The sequence below is a fragment of the Leptinotarsa decemlineata genome, unplaced genomic scaffold, assembly GCF_025532065.1.
Source record: "Leptinotarsa decemlineata unplaced genomic scaffold, Ldec_3_MD MMD2_tig00026369_RagTag_RagTag, whole genome shotgun sequence".
Taxonomy (NCBI): domain Eukaryota; kingdom Metazoa; phylum Arthropoda; class Insecta; order Coleoptera; family Chrysomelidae; genus Leptinotarsa; species Leptinotarsa decemlineata.
This window is the reverse complement of record NW_027412709.1, coordinates 4,374,563-4,395,646: the sequence shown is the minus strand read 5'-3', so window position 1 is coordinate 4,395,646 and position 21,084 is coordinate 4,374,563. Positions and strand designations below refer to the sequence as shown.

Here is a 21,084-nt window from a genome sequence, read left to right as displayed (position 1 = left end):
TTGAAAAATAAACATCTTGTAAATCTATAGTTGTCATAAAGTAATTTGTATGAAGCAAATTTTGAACTACTGTGTGTTCTTCTAATTCGAAGTGCGGTGGTGGAATGAATTTATTCAGATTTTTGAGGTTTAAAATAAATCTAAATGAGCCATTAGGTTTTTTCCTCAAAAAAAAAAGTTGAAATAAATTGACATTTTTTCAATTTACATTTTCTGATAGCGCTTTTTTGTAGAAGATCCTTTATTTCGCTAAATATCAGTTTTTGTTCATCTTTTGGTAAAATACGTTTATATGGGACACATACTTGTGTGTAGGGATGTTCAAGAATGGGATTTTATAACCTTGAATACAGTTCAAAATGAAATTGCTATTCGTTATTGTTCTCCATTGTTCATAAAAGAATTTTAGGCGCCCCGCAATTTGTCGTACCTGGAGGTTTATTCCTTTCGATGTCGATGGGCTTTCTCCTTCCTTATTCCAGGTTTGTGGTGTGCACTATGGTTGTACTCTCTCATACTCAGTCTTTTTCTTTGTTTGAAGTTCTGGCGCCTGGAGTTTAAAGTATTTTGGGAAAATACCTTTGGCTTGAAAATTTTTATTTCTCTGCTCGTTTTTTCGATTTCCTTTGCCGATTTGCAATTTTCGTGGAATGCCTTTCCAAATAATGACTTATCAGTTGGTGCACTTTCAATGACTTTTTTGGCCATTTGTGATAATACCGGAGATATGGCGAACCGCCTGTGCATGCTTATGGAGTGTATAGTGTCAGCTACTAGCTTGGAAGCGTCTGCGAGTTTTTTTGTATCTTCGCTGGATTCATTTTCTTTCAGTTGGTTGGTGAGTATTTCTCCCATGGCGCAAAGGCCTCTATCCAAGGTATTTTGAATTTTACATAGGTAAGAATCCGTCTTTTTCTAACTTTCTGAGAGTAGCGCGCCTACTTCGGCATTAGTCTCCGGAGCTAGAAGAAGATCAAAATTAGAAGGGATTTTATATGTTTCAAATTACCCCCTTTATATGTTCTTTGTCCACCCCTTTTGTTAAATAGTGGGTCCATCTACAAATAATTTCTTCGTGCAAAGGTGGCCCATGCGGTTCGTTCAGGAAAGATTCAACTCACAACACGTTGGTTGCAGCTGTTTGACCAATTTGTGGACTAGGAACAAAGCTAGAGGGTGCTCTTGCTGATGTACATCGGTTCCTACATGTATTATTGGGGAACCCTCGCCCTGTCTCTCTTCATCACAGATGGATTCAATAGAGCTCTCAGATTCTCCTGAAAACCAATATTTATGTATAAGCATCCTGTTTAACTTTTTCAAGTAATGAACATTCAGTTCCATTACTTTTTCATCGAGAAAGCCAACATAAAGTATGACCTCTCGAGGTTACGGTTTTTATCGAGCAAAAAACTGTTGTTCAATAAAAAAGACGAATCGTACGTCTGGCTTCTATGCTGCTGGAAATGAACTCAAATTGTTCATTAACCGTTTACTATTTTGAAAATATTTTCTTTCCTTTGCCTCAGGAGATACGTAACGTTCTATGTCACATAAAGTGGCAGTACGAACATTTCCTTACATGATTCACTTAAAGTAGAATCAACGCGTAATTCCTGTTATGATAGCCTAGAATCCTAGAATTGTTAAAGAACTTACTTTCTGAACTTGAACTATCACTGTCCATAAGCTTCATTAGTTTGATTACAATTTGTTTTCGTTTGGCTCTCTTCATTGATTTCGGCATTTTCCGTTAATAGATGTGAACACTTTCGCACAACAAAGAATAATGAGTCAAGCGAGGCCGAATAGGCAATAAACGGGCATGTGAGACATGTACTGGAGGAAAAAACTTATCTTTAAAATGTTGTGACACGATCGTGGGACGAGAATATACTACAGTGTGTTATATGTATGTGAAATATAATGATCCTAGATGCATGATATCTGCGATTACAACAAGCAATACAAAAACACTCCAAATCAAAGCAAACTAGCGGTGATTTTTGTGTGTATTCTGGAAGGGGTGCAGAAAAAATACTGTACTCTCTGTAGAGTGTGTAATTTTGATTATTCGATTATAAATGGCTTCTAGGACAGTTTGTATATACTCTGCAACTGATTTCCTGAAAGTATATGAATTTGTGAAGATTGTGATGTTGATTAATGATAGTTTTTAGAGCAGTTTCATATTTACTAGAGAACTCATCGAATGCATTGAAGTGCCACAGTAAAACATAAACAAATGTGTTTGTATTTCATTCTATAAATACAATTTTGTATTTATAGAATGTAATTTTTCAGCAGTCTCTTGATTGAAGAACAATTACCAGAATGTATCGAATGATTGTAAAATGAGACTCAAATACCACATTGATCACGTCAAAATGTTTGTTTTAAAGATCTAGATTTCTTCTGTCAATCACGTACAGAATTCACAAATGAACAACAAAAAATCCGTTTTGAATATGTTTTCGTTCACACCTAGTTTAATTTTGGAACTATTATATTCAATCCACATCATGCTTTGAATACGTTGAGTTTGGAAAGTCATCGAAACAGAATTGTTAGATTTATTCGGTAGCCAAGCGGTTCGGCGTGGGTGATTTGTTCACTCACTCGAATTGACTGCCGTGTTGGTCGGTGGTTCAAGCCCTAGTCTGAACGATCGATCTTCACTTGCTATCGTCCAACCTGTGTTAGGAATCACACGTTAAAAGGTAAGACCTCGTTAATCCTTCGCTCGCACAAGTTTCGACTTCTGAGGGTTGTCGTTCGTAGGGGTGCGACAGCTGATTAACGCAAAAACAGATTTTAAACAGATTTTAAATTGGAATGGTAGCGTTGGCAATACTGCCTTAGTACGGTTTATATGACAAACGATGTGTCAACTGTAAAAAATTGTTTCAAATTAACTTCTTCCTCTTCTCCACCCCAACCTTCTACATTCCACTCCACTACTTGGATTTCCTACCACGCCAGCAATATCTATGAATGAACCCCATCGCTATCCAAGCATTAGGTCATGAGGTTGACAGACTACTGATATTCAGAAAATGATGGAACTGGCAGAAATTTTATAAAAATCCATATTAAAATTTATCAATATATCAATGGAAAATGAACAATATATCAATGAACAGTTTAAAAATCCGGTTTTGTAACATAACAAAAACCTGTTAGTGACATCGCTTTGGATTTTGCTGAAGAAATGATTTCAAAAGAACTAGGCGATACTTGATAAGAATCTATATTGGAATCTATTGTGAAAGGTTTAACAAACACACGTTTTTCAACATACTGTAATGAATCTGAAGCCGGCCCTGACCGACGCATGACGGAATACCGCGAAAGAGCGGGAAGGATGCGGATGAGTCCCGAAATCCGCAGAGGGATCCGGAACGTTCGTTGACAATATAAAAACGTCGCTCTCCGTCCCGAAGAGTAGTCTGTACCAAGAAAGCGATTCGAGCGGTTAACAAACGGTGAAGATAAATTAAGCGTTAGTTACTGAGTGGTGTAAATAAATTAGTTGTGATAGTGAAGTATTGTTAAAATAAATTTGTTTAAGACAGTTAATTCTTTAATTCGTTACTATTGGTGATCAGAAGTGGATTTTTAAAATAAATTTGTGAGCGCTTGGTGGACAATTTTTGTATTACGGTGAGATTGACTATAAAACTTTCGCTTTTTCGCGCAGATAGACTGGTGATTCATTGTGTTTGGCGAAGCGGACAGTACCGGACGACGGAAATATAAACTGATAGACCTTTCTCGCGAAAAATAGACTTGTGAAAATAAATAAGTGTTTCGGACTCCATTAAATAAGTGGACATATTCAGTTTTGAGTAAAATAGACAGTAAGAGATAAAATGTGTTCAAGGGAAGTGCGCCTAGTGGACTTGAAAGTTGCCGAATTGAAGCAAGAATTGGAGGAGAGAGAACTGAATTCTTCCGGAAAAAAATCAGTACTCCAGAAGAGACTATGGGACAATTTGATTGAATCAGGAGAAGATCCCGAAACATATTCATTCGAAGTTTCTGGGGGTGATTGGAGTTCAATAATGAGCAAACTCGATGGACTGCAACAAAATTCGGTAAGTCTGGAGGAGAAGCTTCTGGAAAATTCGAAGAGTTTGAAAGATGAACTTCAACAAAATTCGAAGTGCCTGGAGGAGAAGCTTCTGGAAAATTCTAAAAGTTTGGAAGATAAATTTCTAGAGAATTCAAATAGCTTGAAGGAAGAACTTCTTGAGAATACAGAAGGCTTGAAGAAAGAGCTTTGTAGTGTGGCGAGCCCACTCGAAGAAAGAATAGGAACCATTGAGACAGAGATAGATAAAATCAGGAAGGAAATGAACACAGAAGTAGAAGAAATCAAAGGCGGAGTTCAGGCAGAAATCAGCGAGATAAAGAAAACAATTAGCAGGTTGCAAAACAAAATTGTTAATTCTGCCCACCCCACAGAAACGGTTACTGAAAACTCAATTCCGGAACTGAAAGATGTCAAACTCAGTTCTGAACCAGGAAAGCTCTCCATGAAGCCGCCCCAGCTCGACGGAAAAACTCCTTGGGCAAATTACCGCCGACAATTTGAAGCTGCGGTCAGAGCGAATGGATGGAATGCAGGAGAAAAGGCGGTAGCATTAACATTGGCGTTGCGTGGAGAAGCAACGAATATCCTGCAAACCCTCACGGCCCAGGAACAGGAAGACTATAACCAACTTGTGAAGCATCTTGAACTGCGGTATGGACAGGCCCACCTAGAGCACGTTTACCATTCACAGCTCAAGAACCGCTGCCAGAAATCAGGAGAATTCCTACAGGAGTTTGAAGCCGACATAGCTCGATTGGTCCGTCTGGCATATCCTGCTACACCCGAAAATGTAATGGAGCGGTTAGCAGTTCAGGCATTCTTGGATGGACTTCGCGACCAAGAAACGAGGCAGGCCTTGACGCTAGCTCATCCCAAACATTTTGTGGATGCACTGGCAAGAGCTCTGGAGTTTGAGGCTATGAAACAATCATGCAAAGGCCATAGCAAAGTTCAAACTATATAGGAAGATGGACAGGGTTCTGCTGATATTGAGGCCACTATAAGAAAGGCGATAAAAGGAGTTTTGTCTGAAGGTAAACGAATAAGATGCCGAAACCGTGGGAAAATTGGGCATGTGCGTAGCAAATATCCAAGCATTCAAAAAACCAACACCAAATCAAAAAACTAGAGAGGTTCCATGAGAAGGTGCAATCGTCAGCCTTTATCCAGCAAGCCCCCGTAATAAACGCAGATGCCCTGTCACGGAGACCTTGCCCCGATGACTGCTCACATTGTCGACGAGCAGAGGAGAAGGAGGCAGCTATTTGTAAAACCACAGCTCTAGACGACAACTGGAAGGATGATAAAATCAAGGAAGACCAAGAGGAAGACCCAGATCTTGGTTTAGTCATCGGATGGAAGAAAAGTAATCAAAGACCAACGTGGCAGGAGGTAGCAGGTTATTCGCCAACGGTTAAGTCCTACTGGGCACAATGGAACTCCCTTACTTTGGAAAACGGAGTTCTGAAGCGGATGTTGGAGTCTGAAGACGGTGCAGAAGAAAGGCACCAGACAGTAGTACCCAGGAGCAGACGACGGGAGGTGCTCAAAGAAATCCATGATGGAGTCACTGGAGGACATCTGGGAGTAACGAAGACCCTCCAGAAAGTAAGACAACGGTTTTACTGGGTTAATTGTCAAGCCGACGTCAAGGACTGGTGCAGAAAGTGTGCTGTATGCGCTGCCAGTAACGGACCTAGGATACGACCGAAAGCTCCAATGCGCCAGTATAACGTGGGTAGTCCTTTCGAGAGAATCGCCATCGATATCGCCGGCCCGTTCCCAGAGTCCCACCATGGGAACAAATACATCCTGGTAGCCATGGACTACTTCAGCAAGTGGGCAGAAGCCTATGCCCTGCCCAACCAGGAAGCCTTTACCGTCGCTGACGTCCTGGTAAAGGTATGGATATGTCGATTCGGTGTCCCATTGGAGCTGCATTCGGACCAAGGCAGAAATTTTGAGTCCAACCTGTTCCAAGAAATATGTAAACTGTTGGACATTCGAAAGACCAGAACCACAGCCTTACATCCACAGTCCGACGGAATGGTGGAACGAATGAATAGGACTATAAACCGCCACTTGTCCAAGGTAGTCTCTGACCATCAAAGAGACTGGGACCAATACCTCCACCTGTTCCTGGTGGCTTATCGTTCGGCAGTGCACGAGTCAACCGGCCAAACCCCTGCCAGTATTATAATGGGACGAGAGCTGCGGCTTCCTTGCGACCTAAAATTTGGGATGCCTCTAGAACAAGACACTGCGGGGGAAGATTATGTCAGCCAGCTTCGGCAGAGAATGGACGAAATTCATGAACGAGTCCGTCTGAACATCCGGAGTGCCAGCGATAGGATGAAGGAGGCCTATGACATCAAGGCGAATGCTGAAGGATTCGAAATCGGCGACCTAGTTTGGCTGTACAATCCTAAACGCCGCCGTGGTTTATCACCGAAGTTGCGGAACTCGTGGGAAGGTCCGTACAAAATTATGAAAAAGATTAATGACCTCGTCTACCGAATCCATAAGCCACCTCGAGGAAAGCCTAGGGTCGTCCATTTTAATAGACTGGCTCCTTATGCTGGAAATCACGACCAAGTTCGCGCCCTCAGACCACCAGAGGATGAAATGACGTTCCAGCAATTCATGTCCTTATACTCGAACGGACAGAAGGTCGTACATGGGGTAACTCGAGAAGAGCCACGGGACCTTTTCAAGGTTCCAGTTGATTACGCCCTAGCGCACTGCGTGGCAGAGGATCTCCAAATGTCCAAGGGCATCGCTGTGGTATTCAGCAAGAAATTCGGTCAGCTTCAAACGTTACGAGAACAGAATCCAGAAGTCGGAGGAGTGTTACAGTTGAAGAAGGGTCAGAGAAACATCTTCTACTTGGTGACCAAAAAGCATTCTCGAGACAAACCATCCTATGAAGATGTCTGGAGGAGTCTTACTAGACTGAAGGAGACGATGCTCGACCAAAATCTAGTGGAGTTGGCGATCCCGAAATTAGCCTCTGGGCTCGACAGGCTGGACTGGACAATTGTGAGAAGCATGTTGGAAACGATCTTCAGATCCAGCGGCATCCAGATTCTGGTGTGTGGTAACCATCTTCCACGACCGAGCATAAAGACTGTGGAGTGTTACTTCCATCGAACTTCACAGTGCAAATATGGAGAGTTCTGCAGGTATCGACACACGCCAAGGGTGACATTTCGGGGCGAAACGTCTTTCAGAAGGGGGCAATGTAATGAATCTGAAGCCGGCCCTGACCGACGCATGACGCATGACGGAATACCGCGAAAGAGCGGGAAGGATGCGGATGAGTCCCGAAATCCGCAGAGGGATCCGGAACGTTCGTTGACAATATAAAAACGTCGCTCTCCGTTCCGAAGAGTAGTCTGTACCAAGAAAGCGAATCGAGCGGTTAACAAACGGTGAAGATAAATTAAGCGTTAGTTACTGAGTGGTGTAAATAAATTAGTTGTGATAGTGAAGTATTGTTAAAATAAATTTGTTTAAGACAGTTAATTCTTCAATTCGTTACAATACAATAGCTTCCTCAAGCATTTACTTTGTTAGTAAAATTCAAACACAGAATACCTGGACCCTAAAAAAAATTTCTGACTATGTGAAAAATTCAACAGTGTTATCTCATTCCAATGCATTCATACATAATTATGAAAAAGTAACCAAATAATTGTCATACTACGACAGGGATGGCCGAAGTTGACTAAAAAGTCGATTTACAGGTCAATATCGTCTGAAACATCATATGAAGATTCTACGACTATCTAGCATGTCGCATATGTTCAGAAGTTATTCAAACAGCAGAACACACACTTTGTGTGCCTGCCCAAACGCACGTCGAATCAGTGGTGGACATATTTGGAAAAGTTTGTGTTGGGTGAGCCATAATAAAGCTTCGAAGGTTGCAGTGGAGGCTTGAATAGCTCCACTCACTTTGTACCTTACTTAACACGAGCACTTCCAACTCAAATCGATCTTTCTTTCTCTTCCGTTAGCGAATGCTTGGTAAGACTAATCTTGTAGAATGTAGTAGAATACTGCAGGATACTGACCACTCTAGTAGCCTGTGACCTTCAAGCAAGGTGGGCTCAGCTGAGTGGGCTTTCCTGACTCCACTTCCTTCACAGACTCTACCTTAGCAGCCTGTTTTCAATCATGGATGTTGAATTATGGTGTTTTGTCAAATCCACGTTTCATTTCGAAACACATTTTCATTTCGACTGAAGTGCATGTATCGATTATTGTTCATGTTGGTAGTAATACCAGTTTGTTATTTTCCCTTTTTCCATAACCTTTTTACTCTGTTCTATGTCTCCAACCGTCTCCGACAAAATAGTTCACCGTATCATTGTGATAGTAGACGTCGACTCTGAGGACTCCACTTTGAAACTGTTTAATATCCGTAGATATTTTTTTATAAAAAATAAATTGTGTCTCAAATCATTTTTTGATGAGTTATCAGATGTTCAAACTTCTTCAGTAATCATTTCCCCATTTTGTTTTCAGATAAAAGAAGAAGCATTAGCAGCTAGAAACAATGTAGCACTATTCAATCTCACATGTTATACAAAAATGTACTTGGCTGGTCCCGATGCTGAAGAAGCTGCCGATTGGTTATTTACTGCTAACGTTGATCGTGAACCAGGCAGTATTATATACACTTGTTCCTTGAACTCCAGAGGTGGTGTAGAAGCAGACGTTACTGTGATACCCTTGGAAGAAGGAGCTGGTACTTTAGTAGGACCCATTTTGAAGGTAACAATAATGATGACTGATTTTTTTATGAATAAATAAAACACCCATTTCTACAGTAATAATAATATGCATTTTGAACTTTTGAACTATCTCAATGCCTACAACATATGAATTGTTTTTTTGTAATGAATCATCGAATAATCAAATTGATGTTTTGTTCTGTTGAAATGATATGAACGAAAAAAATCAGGTAATCAAAGATCATATCCCAAGGATATGTTTTCATTTCATCACATCTTCCTTTTCAACTTGATCTGTTTGTATGTTAGGGTAAAAAAAATCTTGGAACTGAATTTTGAACCAGCTAACCTCTACTGAATGAGCTGAAATTACATACCCATATATATGTACACATATTTGATTCTTGGGATAATGCACGGCTATTTCATATTTTAGTTTTTGAGAAAAAAAAATCAACTTTTCTCTTCTCAATTACAAGAAATGATCCTTCAGAAATATCCCACGTTTTACTATTGTAGTTGTATTTGAATTGTAGTGTTGCCAAAAGCTTGTGGTAACATATTTTAAACCAAATTAGATATGAAGACGATTGATTGGGTCGGAAAAAATTCACACAGACTTCGGCCCTTTCTCAGTCGTGCCGGGAAAATGGAAATAATATTTTTAGTTTTTGAGTTGTAAATTGCGAAAATATAAAATATGGTAAAACAAATTTCCAGTATATCGGAATGTATACCTACTACAACAAAATAAAAATAAATGCCGGGTCAGCTAGTATGTTCGTATAAGTATGTACTGGTTAATTTCACTGAACTCCCAAAATTGTGTGAGTTCAATCGGTTAGGAATTCGCCCAGTATTAATTCAGTAAATAGTCAGCCCGGATTTCGTTTATTGTAATCGTGACTCCGGCAGTAAATCTTTTCAAGAAGCCTATGTTTCAATATCGATTCAATATGTTTTTCTATTCTGAGCCAAATGAAAAATGTACTATACTGAATTTGGTAAAATTCTACTTTTTCATCAGAATTTTTGTTGAATTCCGACGATCTACTCCAAATTTCATCAAATTCCAACTTCAAACTCAGAATTTCAATTAATTTCAACTTTAATCTCAGAATTCAGTGATATTCTTCACAAAATCATGGTGGCTCTTCTACACCTTCCTAATTACCTTTTGAAGTTTTTTTACTGAAATAGAGGAAAAGAGGTGGATATAATTCATTCATTCAGAAGATAGTTCATTCAATAAAATGAAATGCACAACATTAAGTCGTTTTTTAATAATAAGGGTTACTACATAATGGCTAGTTCAAAAACAGGTTACCAGACGTTTAGAAGCTAGTCTATTCGATAAAATGAACTGCACAACAATAATAATAATTGAATTTTGTTTGATAGGGAAAGGGTTACTACATAGTGGCTGGTGCAAAGGCGGGTTACCAGACGAAATCGCATTTTAGGAAGCAGCTGTATAGAAAAAATTTCAAGTCACTAGTTACGGAAATGACCAACAGAATAGGAATATTGGCTATCCAAGGACCTAAGAGGTAGTTTTATTTATAGTTTCAAATAAGGGTTTCAAACCTATATAAATAATGAATAATGTTATGGAAAAAAATCGAACTCCTAAAACATATTTAACGATTTCAGTACCGAACTGCTTCAGTCTATAACAGAATTTCCAATTACCGATGAAAGGTTGCCGTTTGGCAAGTCAAAACTCATAAAGATCAATGGTCACACCTGCCGAGTATTGAGAATAAGCTACATAGGAGAACTGGGATATGAAATTCACATACCACTAGCTTCATGTGTTCCGATTTACAATAGGATAATGGAAGCAGGAAGAGGATTCGATCTGAAACACGCAGGGTTCAGGGCTCTGGATTCTTTGAGTTGTGAAAAAGGTAAGCATTTCTGTTTTGAAAACATACTTAACAGAACTCATCAAGGTAAATTAACAAAAGTGAAATATAGATGATTATAGAAAGTAAAACATTTTCGTATCTTACGTACATTTTTCCGTAAAGACGATGAGTTGACATTACCCCAGTGATAATCTTGCTAGAAGATGGACATTGCTGCTACAAATAAGCATTTCGTTAGACTTGGGATATAATGAAGATTTCATTCATCTATCCTTATTGAAAGATACACTTCCCTCTTGCCTCAAATCAGCCTCTATACATTTCATTTGGAAACAAAGATTATCCAAGTTATATGATGGAATTTGCCAATTATATAGAAGTAATATAAAAAACTATATTCCCGTCGCTCCATTGAGCATTGTTTCTGAAGTTATAGAGAGAAAATTGACCAATAGAAACACACATTTTTTCAACTCATTCAGATTTTATGTGACAGACAACCACAATACAATTTGTACGATATGTCAACAATAAAATGGATTCTAGAGAGTTTGTAATCCCGATTATTGTTGAACCCACAGGAAAAACGTAACATTATAATCAATAATAATGACAGGGAGTATATTGAGTTTTATAGTAAACATAGTGTAGTAAATAGACCATCCGGTGATATTGATTATATACCCCATATATAATATTACGAATTTTTAAATATCCCAGGAAATGATTGTTGATAAAATAGAATAAAGTAGAATACCTGTGTACAAAAAGTAGGAAATATACTTACTGAAGGATTATATTTCTTTACAAATGGCGCAGTCGACCAGAAATGAAACTCCAGAAATCGCTCAGGTTAATAATGAAAATACAAATGGCGCACTCGACCAGAAATGAAACTCCCGAAATCGCTCAGGTTAATAATGAAAAGGAAACTCCAAATGGAGGTGATCAAAATTCAATTTGCAGTGGAAAAAATGAACTTGACAATATTATGTTGAAATGAATGACATTTGCTACTAGCCACTAGGATCCCAATGCTAGAATGAAATCTTAGGAATAGTTGTGCTATTTGAACAAGTGGAGATCTGACTGATAAAATAAATAATTTACGCTTCAATCTTCAAGGTAATGCACTAACATGGTATATGAAGACAGATGCATTTGCAAGTCAGAATATTTGTATAGAAGTGTTTTACAAAGTTTCCATGAGAATATAACGACGGAATGGAAAAAACCTTGTTCTACATATACACTTATGATGTAATATTTGAGTATTATAATGAAAAATTAAGATTACTATATTGGGCGGATGAAAGTTTATGTGAGAAGTCGAATGTTGTTTCAATTACTTTGGGTTTACTGTATCATATTCAAAATCAATTGAGAAGTAAAATCATAAATTATTTGATTTGGTTCATGTGTTGAAAAATTTGAATTTTGATACAATGAACTACGAAAATGAATCTGAAGTAAGAAAATGTTGAACTAAATGAATGAGAAACAACACCTAAAACAACAGAGAATGAAAGTTCGAAGAATTAAAAAAATGAATATGACAGAATTTCTAATCATGATAATATCATTGTGATTCAGATGAGCAAATGAATGAAGTTAAAACGAATAACAATTATTTTACTTTCCGAGAGAGTTTGGAAGAAAGTTTGAAGTAAAAGCTTCATTTGATACATAATCGATTTTAAATTTATAGATGCAAATGAATTGCAAATTTTGATGAGAAATTCACTGAATGGAAGTGGAAGTGTTGATGACGACTATATTTTGGAACAGTTCCCTTGTGAAGTTAATTATTCATGCAGATGGAAAATTATCACCATTTGAGGTTGATTCTGAATTGAATCCAAATATTCAAATCATGAGATTGAAATCTTATAGAAATTATTTCACTAAGGGAATGTGTAATGATAACAGAAGAAAATATACTTTAGAAAAGAACATAATAACTGAATCTAATTAACCATAAGCTTCACCTTGTATATTTACCGAAAAATCAACGATGAATCAGTATTAGACCTGGTTTCATTTCCAAAAACTGACGAAATTATTGAAAAATTTGGCAATTTTACTTTATTTCAAAATTTGATTTGAAAGATGGATTCTGAAATATGAAAATTTCTGAAGACACCAGGAAGTTTACAGCTTTCGTTTCTGAAGAGAGATGTTATGAATCCACGAGATTACCTTTCGGATGAAAGAATTCAAGTGCTACGTTTCAATTTATTATGCAAGAAATACTTGATAGCTAATTATCAACTGGAAACATTGTGGTCTTCATTGATGACATTATGGGATACTGCAACTCACTTTGGTAACTAAATCAACGTGATCTTATAGAACCCAAAACAGTCAAATACTGATCATCTGTTATTTTTCCTATACGTTTTCCAAAATTGAGGTGAACTACTCAGTTACTGAGAAAGATTGTCTGGCAGTGGTAAAGGCAGTTGAATTTTTCAATACATATCTGGAGGGAAACAAATTTGAAATTCATACTGATCATAGAGCTCCAACGCAACTTTTGAAATCAGGTCATTTGAGAGATCGTTTGGCAGATGGTAGACTTTAGAAATAGTAATAGAAAATGAAAATGCTATTTTAAGATTATATATAGATATTCCAGATCAAGTTCTAGAAGTATTCTGATATAATCTCTCTATTCACGATTTGGAGAAAATGGAAAATGAGAAATATGGAAAAAGGAATCTCAACACTTTATCATGATGATCCTGAACTAGGAGAACACGATGGTTACCACAAAACGTACTATAAAATTAGCAAAAGATTTTTTTGGAAAGGTATAAATGGAGATATGAAGTATTACATTGAAACTTACATTGAAACCATACACATTGATTTTGCAGAGTTGAGTAGAAAGTCTGATATCAACAAAATCATTCGTCAGTTTGATCGATTGTTAATGTTGAGGCTCTGAAGCAAAGTGGTCAATCTTCCGAGAATTATTTCATGAGTCTTCCATTCAAAGATTAGGTGAAAAATATTGTGACGGATTGGGGCTCATCCTTTACCTCTGAAATATTCCATGAATGGGCTGAGGCTGAAAGAATCCATTTTTTTATACAACTTCTTATTATCCTGGAGTAAATGATTTAGCAGAAAAAAAATCGAAATATCAAAATTTTTATTAAATGTTATCGGGATTACAGAGGAATTTATAAAAGTAATTCGAAGATGCAATTCTTCATCATGATTATTCGCTTAATGAATATCTAGGATGCTCACCAAATTTTAAACTATATGGCGAAAGAACGAAATTGCAAGCTGACAAGAAATTAGGTTTAGAAATAGAAACAACAAAATCGTCCGAAAAACAGCTGAAATACAAAATAAGAGTTCAAGAACAAGAAAGAAAATTGAGGTCACCAGCATTGGGGGTAGGGGATTGGATTCTAACAAAAATCAACGTATTGAAAAATAATGTGTGACAAAAGGGCCATTTGAAGTTACAGGCGTCAGACTGACTGAAACTGAAACAGGCCATATATCAAACATTCGACAATTTCTTTCAAGTTTTTTTGAGATGGGGATCTCTAGTGAAATGACCGTTTGGTGATATATATTATATGTCCTATAAGTGATATTAGGTATTTTGAGATGGTTATTGATGAAGTAGAATTTGCATGGTTATATAGTTTGTGATAAGTTCAAAGAGTGTTCGTGTTGCAAAAACGCATCATCAGACGTATTTTCAGTTCGTCTCATAGAAAATCACGCAGAGATACGTCCAATAGTAAAAAAAAATCACGGTGACCTCTATTTATATATTGAAACACATGTATGTTTCCAGTAACGAGAGAAATATTCAACAGACTGAAGTTTGTCACTTCATGCTGAAAATAGTTCCAATGGATACGGGTATGCATCTATTTTTGCCAGTCGAATCGAGAGATTGCAGATATTTAGAGATCGAATGAAGTAATGGCAAAAAAATGCTTTTACACCCTTCGTGATTGCGAACTGTTTCGTGGTTGACGATTTTAAATGCTGACCTCATTCTCCATGTAGTGTTCACTCACAAGCATAATGAAGTTTGTATGCAGCACTGAAGTACCTGATTCACATTTAGTTTTCATTTGTGTTTCGTGATATCCAAATATGTAATCTGTTGATGTTCGTCTAATATGTCACAATGTTAATTCATAATTTTCCAAGCATACACTTATCTGATCTATGTATCGTATTCAGGATAGGAATGCAATGAATTTGGATCAGAATTGAAAGTTTATACTTCATATAATGGTCCTTGTGTTGTACATAGTTTGAATTCGTTTTTGTCATGAAGTGCGATCATGAGAAGCAGAGCCCAAACACGGAGCAATTATGACCACCCAACACCAGACAGCGCTGTTTTGACCCACCGCCATAAGTCTCATCAGTGTTTACGGGGTCCAACCAAAAGGACTCAACTGACCTTCAAAGTCAGGTCTGAGTAAGTAAGGGCGATGTCATCTCCCCTTGCAGAGACGACATCTATGGGATCGACAGAAAACTCAATCCTCGAAGATGAACGAGGCTTCCAAACGCGATCAGTTGCAAAGAGAAGCTTCGACACGAGATACGTGTTTCGGCTCTAATTTTCAACTAGTTGCCTTATAGTGAAAGCTTCAGTGGAAAACAGAGGAGGAATCTCATCGGTGGACGATGCTTGGCTTGGCTTTGCAAATGACTACCTTGATATTCGAGGACTGACTTCACTGTCGATCGCTTTGATGACGTTTTCGTGAGAGGGAGATGCCATCACTCCTACTAATACAGGCTTGTCCTTTAAGGACAGTTGAGTTCAGCAATGCATTTGTGGTTCACCCTATCACTACTAATAAGACCTATGGTGAGTTGAACCAGAGCTGTCTGGTGTTGATTCATGAATGCATTACCTTTGGACTCTTTCAACTAGTTGCTTTGCAGTGAAAGCTGTAGTAAAGAACAGAAGAAGAATCTCGTTGACGCCTTCACAACTGACCGGGTTGAGGAGCTTCGTTTATCTTTTATATTTGAGTTCTCTGTCAATCACATATAAGGCGCCTTCTTGAAAAGAGACGTCATCTCTCTTTCTCGACCACAAGATTCAGAAAATAAAATTTTTATTTCGAATCGTGTATTTGAATGATGAACCAACTTTTGGCAAAACCAATAATAAACCAATAATAGCATACTGTGTGAGGTCTATGTGAGCATATTTGATGACACAACAAAACTTCAACTCTTCTAATGAAACCAATATTTTTTTCGATATTATAGGCTTTCATCTCCTAAATCATGACTTGCGAATCGATGATAACCCTGTAGAAGCAGGACTTGTGAAATTATGCAGGAAAGAAGGACAGTACTTAGGCAAGCAATCCGTTGAACGTGTCAAACAAGATGGCATCAAGAAACGGAGAGTTTTCTTTACCCTTCCAGACAATGTCGCATTATATGGATTTGAAACAATTTGGAGAGATGATGCTATCGTAGGATTCCTCAGAAGAGGGGAATACGGATTCAGCCTGGAATCTAGCATAGGCATTGGGTAAGTGGATTAGTTTTGTTTGTCGGAAACGAGATGAAGAATTCGGCGTTTATCTGCGAAGTTTGTTGTTTGATTGAAAGATATTTCCACTTCATCTATATCTGCGATAAATTGATCGTTGATAGTTTTCATCGTTGATATCATAATAATAAGCTCGCAAGACAACCCAATTCAATTTAGAAAATTTTTTTCTGAAAATTGTTCGAATTGAATCTGTTAACCATTGATTTTGCTAAAACTGAATATAATGAATCCAAATCTAATAACTTTTCAGCTTCAAATTCAGGACCTGTTCGGATAATTGGTGACATTGAAATTGGGGTAACAGATATTATCAAAGATATAGGAATAATCATTGACGAAGATTACTTGCAAACTTCAATTTCTTCAAACAATTCTCAGAAATTCCTCATCGAGAAATGGTATATCACTTTTCAATACAATTTGAATTAAACTAGATCATTCCACGATGAGAAAAAGTAAAAAAATATAACAGAGGTCTCAAAGATGTTTGGGACCTCTAGATCTTCTACAAGTGGTTTCTCAAAATTATAAAGGGTTTTTCAATAAGGGCGGGTAGATGTTGAAATGGAATAAAACAAGCTATGTGTGAGGTATTAACAAAATTATGTTTTTATTTGTAAGGCGCATGTATGCCATTAAGTGTGGAATATGACATCATTCAAATGCCCGCCTCGGCTTCTTACGGTGGCACGGATCCGAGTGGTCCAATTTTCAATGACTCTTCCTCATAGATCCGGCTGAATTTGAGCGATGGCCTGTGTTATGTTCACCTTTAGGGCATCGGTCGATGTGGTTTATTTGCATTGACCTGGGACTTCAAGAAACCCCACAGGAAAAAGTCTAGCGGGGTCAAATCGCATGACCTTGGTGGCTCCGGGGCGGCTTCATTGATTAAAGTGGCGCATTTGCTTTTTCAGCTGCAGGAAAACCTGGAAAATCTGCAGCACCACATCATCTGAAGATCTTGATCTGCCAATGTCCTCTCTTTTATAAAACAAAATGTAGGGTGTCGCCAGAGGCTCCAATGAATTCAAAACATCGCCTGAACACTTCGTGACACGACTATCGTCAAACTTGAATCAGTCCGTTTCGTCTTTGACGAATGCGTAATAATGTCTAGATTCATCGCCAGAACCGCAGAGAACAATAACTGAATGATGATTATAATAGTGGTCTGCTAGATTGAAGTGTTCATCTATTTCGAACCTTCGTAAGAGTTTGGTTCATCCGAGAGAATCAGAAAATGAATAATTGGCAATTATTTCACAACAATATCTCAATTTGATAACAATAACAATTCAGTGATAGAAAAGAAAATAAATTCAATTATAATTCATTCAACACGAGATACAAACGATATAAAACAATAGACAAAGATTATGTAAATCAGAAGGTGAAAAAAAATATATATTAATTTTTCCTTATATATAGGAAGTACTCAATATAATTAAAATTCAACTATGTGTGCCAATGCGAATAACTTCACTATTCATATCATCATGTATATAAAAATCTCTCCTAAAAATATAGTCTCTCAATAAAAAAGTGTATGAAAATATTCACTGATATGTGTATATTTTTGTTCAGATATGTAAATCTCATCATTATACAGGCGTAGTCAAATTTAATATCATACCTGGTGTGATTTTGGTACGAAGGAGGATGTCGAAAATAATGATCTCTTGCTCATTTGCTTTCTAAAATATATAAGAACTGAAAAATTACAAATTTTTTGGGGTACTTCCAATTACCTATCAGAATATGTTCATCGAATTTTAATACACGATAATCTCAACATCAAAATTTCAAGTACAATTTTATATTTTGATTTTGTGATCCATGTCTATAAGGATACATAATTCATATAATCTCTATCATGGTCTCATTTGGTATGTGATTGTTTGAAATTTTCTGATATACTTGCATCATATTACAAATACAATGTTCATCAGGCTATAAGAAGTTCTTGAGTTGCTCGAGAAATTCAACAAAATAAATTATCTTCTAGAATTTTTTTTCTTGAGTATATTATGTGTGTTATGTGTATTATATCTGAAGGAGACTAATTTGTGGGAGAATAATGATTTAGGAAAATGTTATAATAATATCATCTGAGTGATTGAGATCAATATACTTAACAATATTTTTCGAAATAATTTCATCAATAGAAATATCTGGAACACGGTGTGAGCAAAACAGTGTCAGACTATTTTGTTTCGGGTAAATAGTGATGAATAGATTCTATTGGTTTTCATAAAGACATTCAATGATTCAACTGCCTTTCTATTTTTCACTTTCTACAAGATACACAAACATCTACAGTATCGAAACATTAAAAAAAAAGTTCTTCAGTGGATTCCTCACAGCTCAAATGAAGCTTGAATTTTAACATCCTCGTTAGGATTGTTATGAATAGTATTATAGAATTCGTAGCCACCTCTGAATTGGAGTATGAAATGAATAAACATTTTTTACTACATATCATAAAAGTACAACAAAAAGAAAAGAGTTTCATTAAAAAATATATAAGTCTATTCGATGTTCCAAATTTAAAAAAACAATAGATGGACAAATGAAACAACAGAAGTGGATCACCATCAGCTGTCAACACATTTGAAACAACAAGTATTCAACCAGTAATTTGTATAAACCATCTGGGAAAGAAATTAAATGGTAATCAAATCAGTAAACGGGTTTCATCCAGAATCACTTCGAAATGTCTGAGGTTCTCAAAAAGGTGCAGACCTTCATGAGAAAATGTAATTGCCATTCTTCTGAAATGAAAATTCCAAGTTACTTCAACTGGACAGTTATGAAAAGAAACAATCAATAGAAAAAAATTTTTTTATTCGATAATGTTTTTATTTATTTAATGTTTTCTTTTTCAGGTATGTTGAGCACCCGGAAGGTAAAGTTGTAGACACCGAATTTCTAAAAAGTGGAACCTACCATATAGAAGTTCGTAACAAAAAATATCCGGCAACTCTGTACCTCAATAGTCCATTCGATCCTAAGAACCAGCGGATAAGAGGTCATTATGAAAACGAATTCGAAGAACAATCGCATTTTGAAGACTGATTTTCCTAGTACAATTTTAATTTTTACTTATATTTTTGAATTTTGATACTAATTAGGTAATAAATATTTTTGGCATCAATTGATTCTACTACTTTGAAATCCCTAGTCATCATGTTCATTGAAAGTAACCAGTGTTGAAGATTGAAATCATTCGAGAATTGGCGACATAACGAGATGATACAAAGTTCGATAAATATAATTTGAAACCTCCGGCCTGAAATGAGTCTATTGAAAACAGTTTCACCTAACCAGGACAAAAATATTGACTTTTGACGCTCCTTCTGTAAGTTAGCATCATCTCCTGATGATGCTAACTTGTTTAGCTATATTTTCAATTGATGACATGAAGTAATTTTTGTTGAACTCACTGTGCAATTTATAATAACGGGAACTACTACTTTCTATTTTGGGCCATGTATCAGTATAATTTTTTAATTACTGCATTGCCATAATTATTTCTAGTGATATTGGGTCAGAGCATATTTCGAAGTAGGTATTTCATTCATTACCAGATATACAATCGGGATTCCGTGAAGGTTTAAGTTGTACAACTCGCTTTCATATATGATAGATGATGTACTCAGGATTACACACCAGAAAAATTGCACGATCTTGGCCTCTTTGGATTTTAGCCTAGCCTTTGATATTATCAAATTCTACTCGTTGGGAATATCGAACTATTTAGGTCTTTCCAGTAGAGCTATTTATTCCATGAAATCCTTTAATAAAACAAATTGTTCAGTCCAGTCTTCACTTATCTATACAGTAGGTTCATTGACTCACACCTATCAGAAAACATTTACTTCCCTGGCTTATACCACAAAGGACATTGGATTATATCCGACAGGTGTCAGTACAAGATTCTTCACAGACCCAGAGCCGAAGTGCATGACCTCAATATAGGAAATAAAGGATTACTGACACTTAAGTCATCGAAAACAAATTCCAATCGTTTCAATGGAAGAGCTCAGGAAAGCAAAGGTGAAAACAAAACACTAATTTGAAGGAGACAAATAGAAATTGATGAATAAATGAATATTTTGTGAGAAAAACGAAAATTCACCTCACAGTAGTATTAACGAACATACTTCCATAAATAAATTATTTCCCCTGAAAATTCAAAAACTATTTCTCTCTTCCCTAAATTTCGATCTGAATCTTGACTTCAAATGTCGAAATTTTCAAAGTTTGAAATACAATTTTTGACTTTACTCGTTATATATTCATGAATCTGGATTTGAGTTTTCTAGAAAATGATTGGAAAATAGTTATTCATATTACTTTTTGAATATATACCTATGGTTTACATCTTTCCAAAGCTTTTTTATAAAAAAAACTTTCATTATCGATATTACTCTGTTCTTCAGTTTAGTTTACACATCTTCTATTCAATAGACAAAGGACATTGTGAAAATTTCCCCCTAAGTACTCTGACAAAGTCAAATTAATGAAAAGGGTTAGAAATATTCAAATGGCAATCATACTAGTATTCAATTTTTAGGTGTGATTATTGATGTGAGAAGTACGTACTCCTTACATCCTGGTTATCACACCACTAGACAAAATTGACTTCCATTATCAGCGCAATGAATGTGTACGAAATTTCAAAGAAAATTTTCTCCAAACAGGGACAGTAACAAAAAAAATTCTGAAGTGGAAACTGGCTGATACCGCAAATCTCCCGTGGATGAAGGTACACCAACGTGAATGAAAGTGTGTATAACCTCAATT

General features: G+C 36.6%; 1 protein-coding gene across 1 annotated transcript in view; it reads left to right on the top strand.

Moving 5' to 3' along the window:
- Sardh (Sarcosine dehydrogenase) overlaps positions 1–19,432 on the top strand; it is a 47,200-nt gene extending 27,768 nt beyond the window's left edge. The window contains exons 8-12 of the mRNA XM_023156567.2: positions 8,627–8,875; positions 10,237–10,385; positions 10,489–10,745; positions 15,981–16,251; positions 19,164–19,432. Coding sequence (XP_023012335.2) covers positions 8,627–8,875; positions 10,237–10,385; positions 10,489–10,745; positions 15,981–16,251; positions 19,164–19,353 — 1,116 coding nt within the window. The 3' untranslated portion in view covers positions 19,354–19,432. The remainder of the gene's footprint in view (positions 1–8,626; positions 8,876–10,236; positions 10,386–10,488; positions 10,746–15,980; positions 16,252–19,163) is intronic.
- Positions 19,433–21,084: the final 1,652 nt, after the last annotated feature.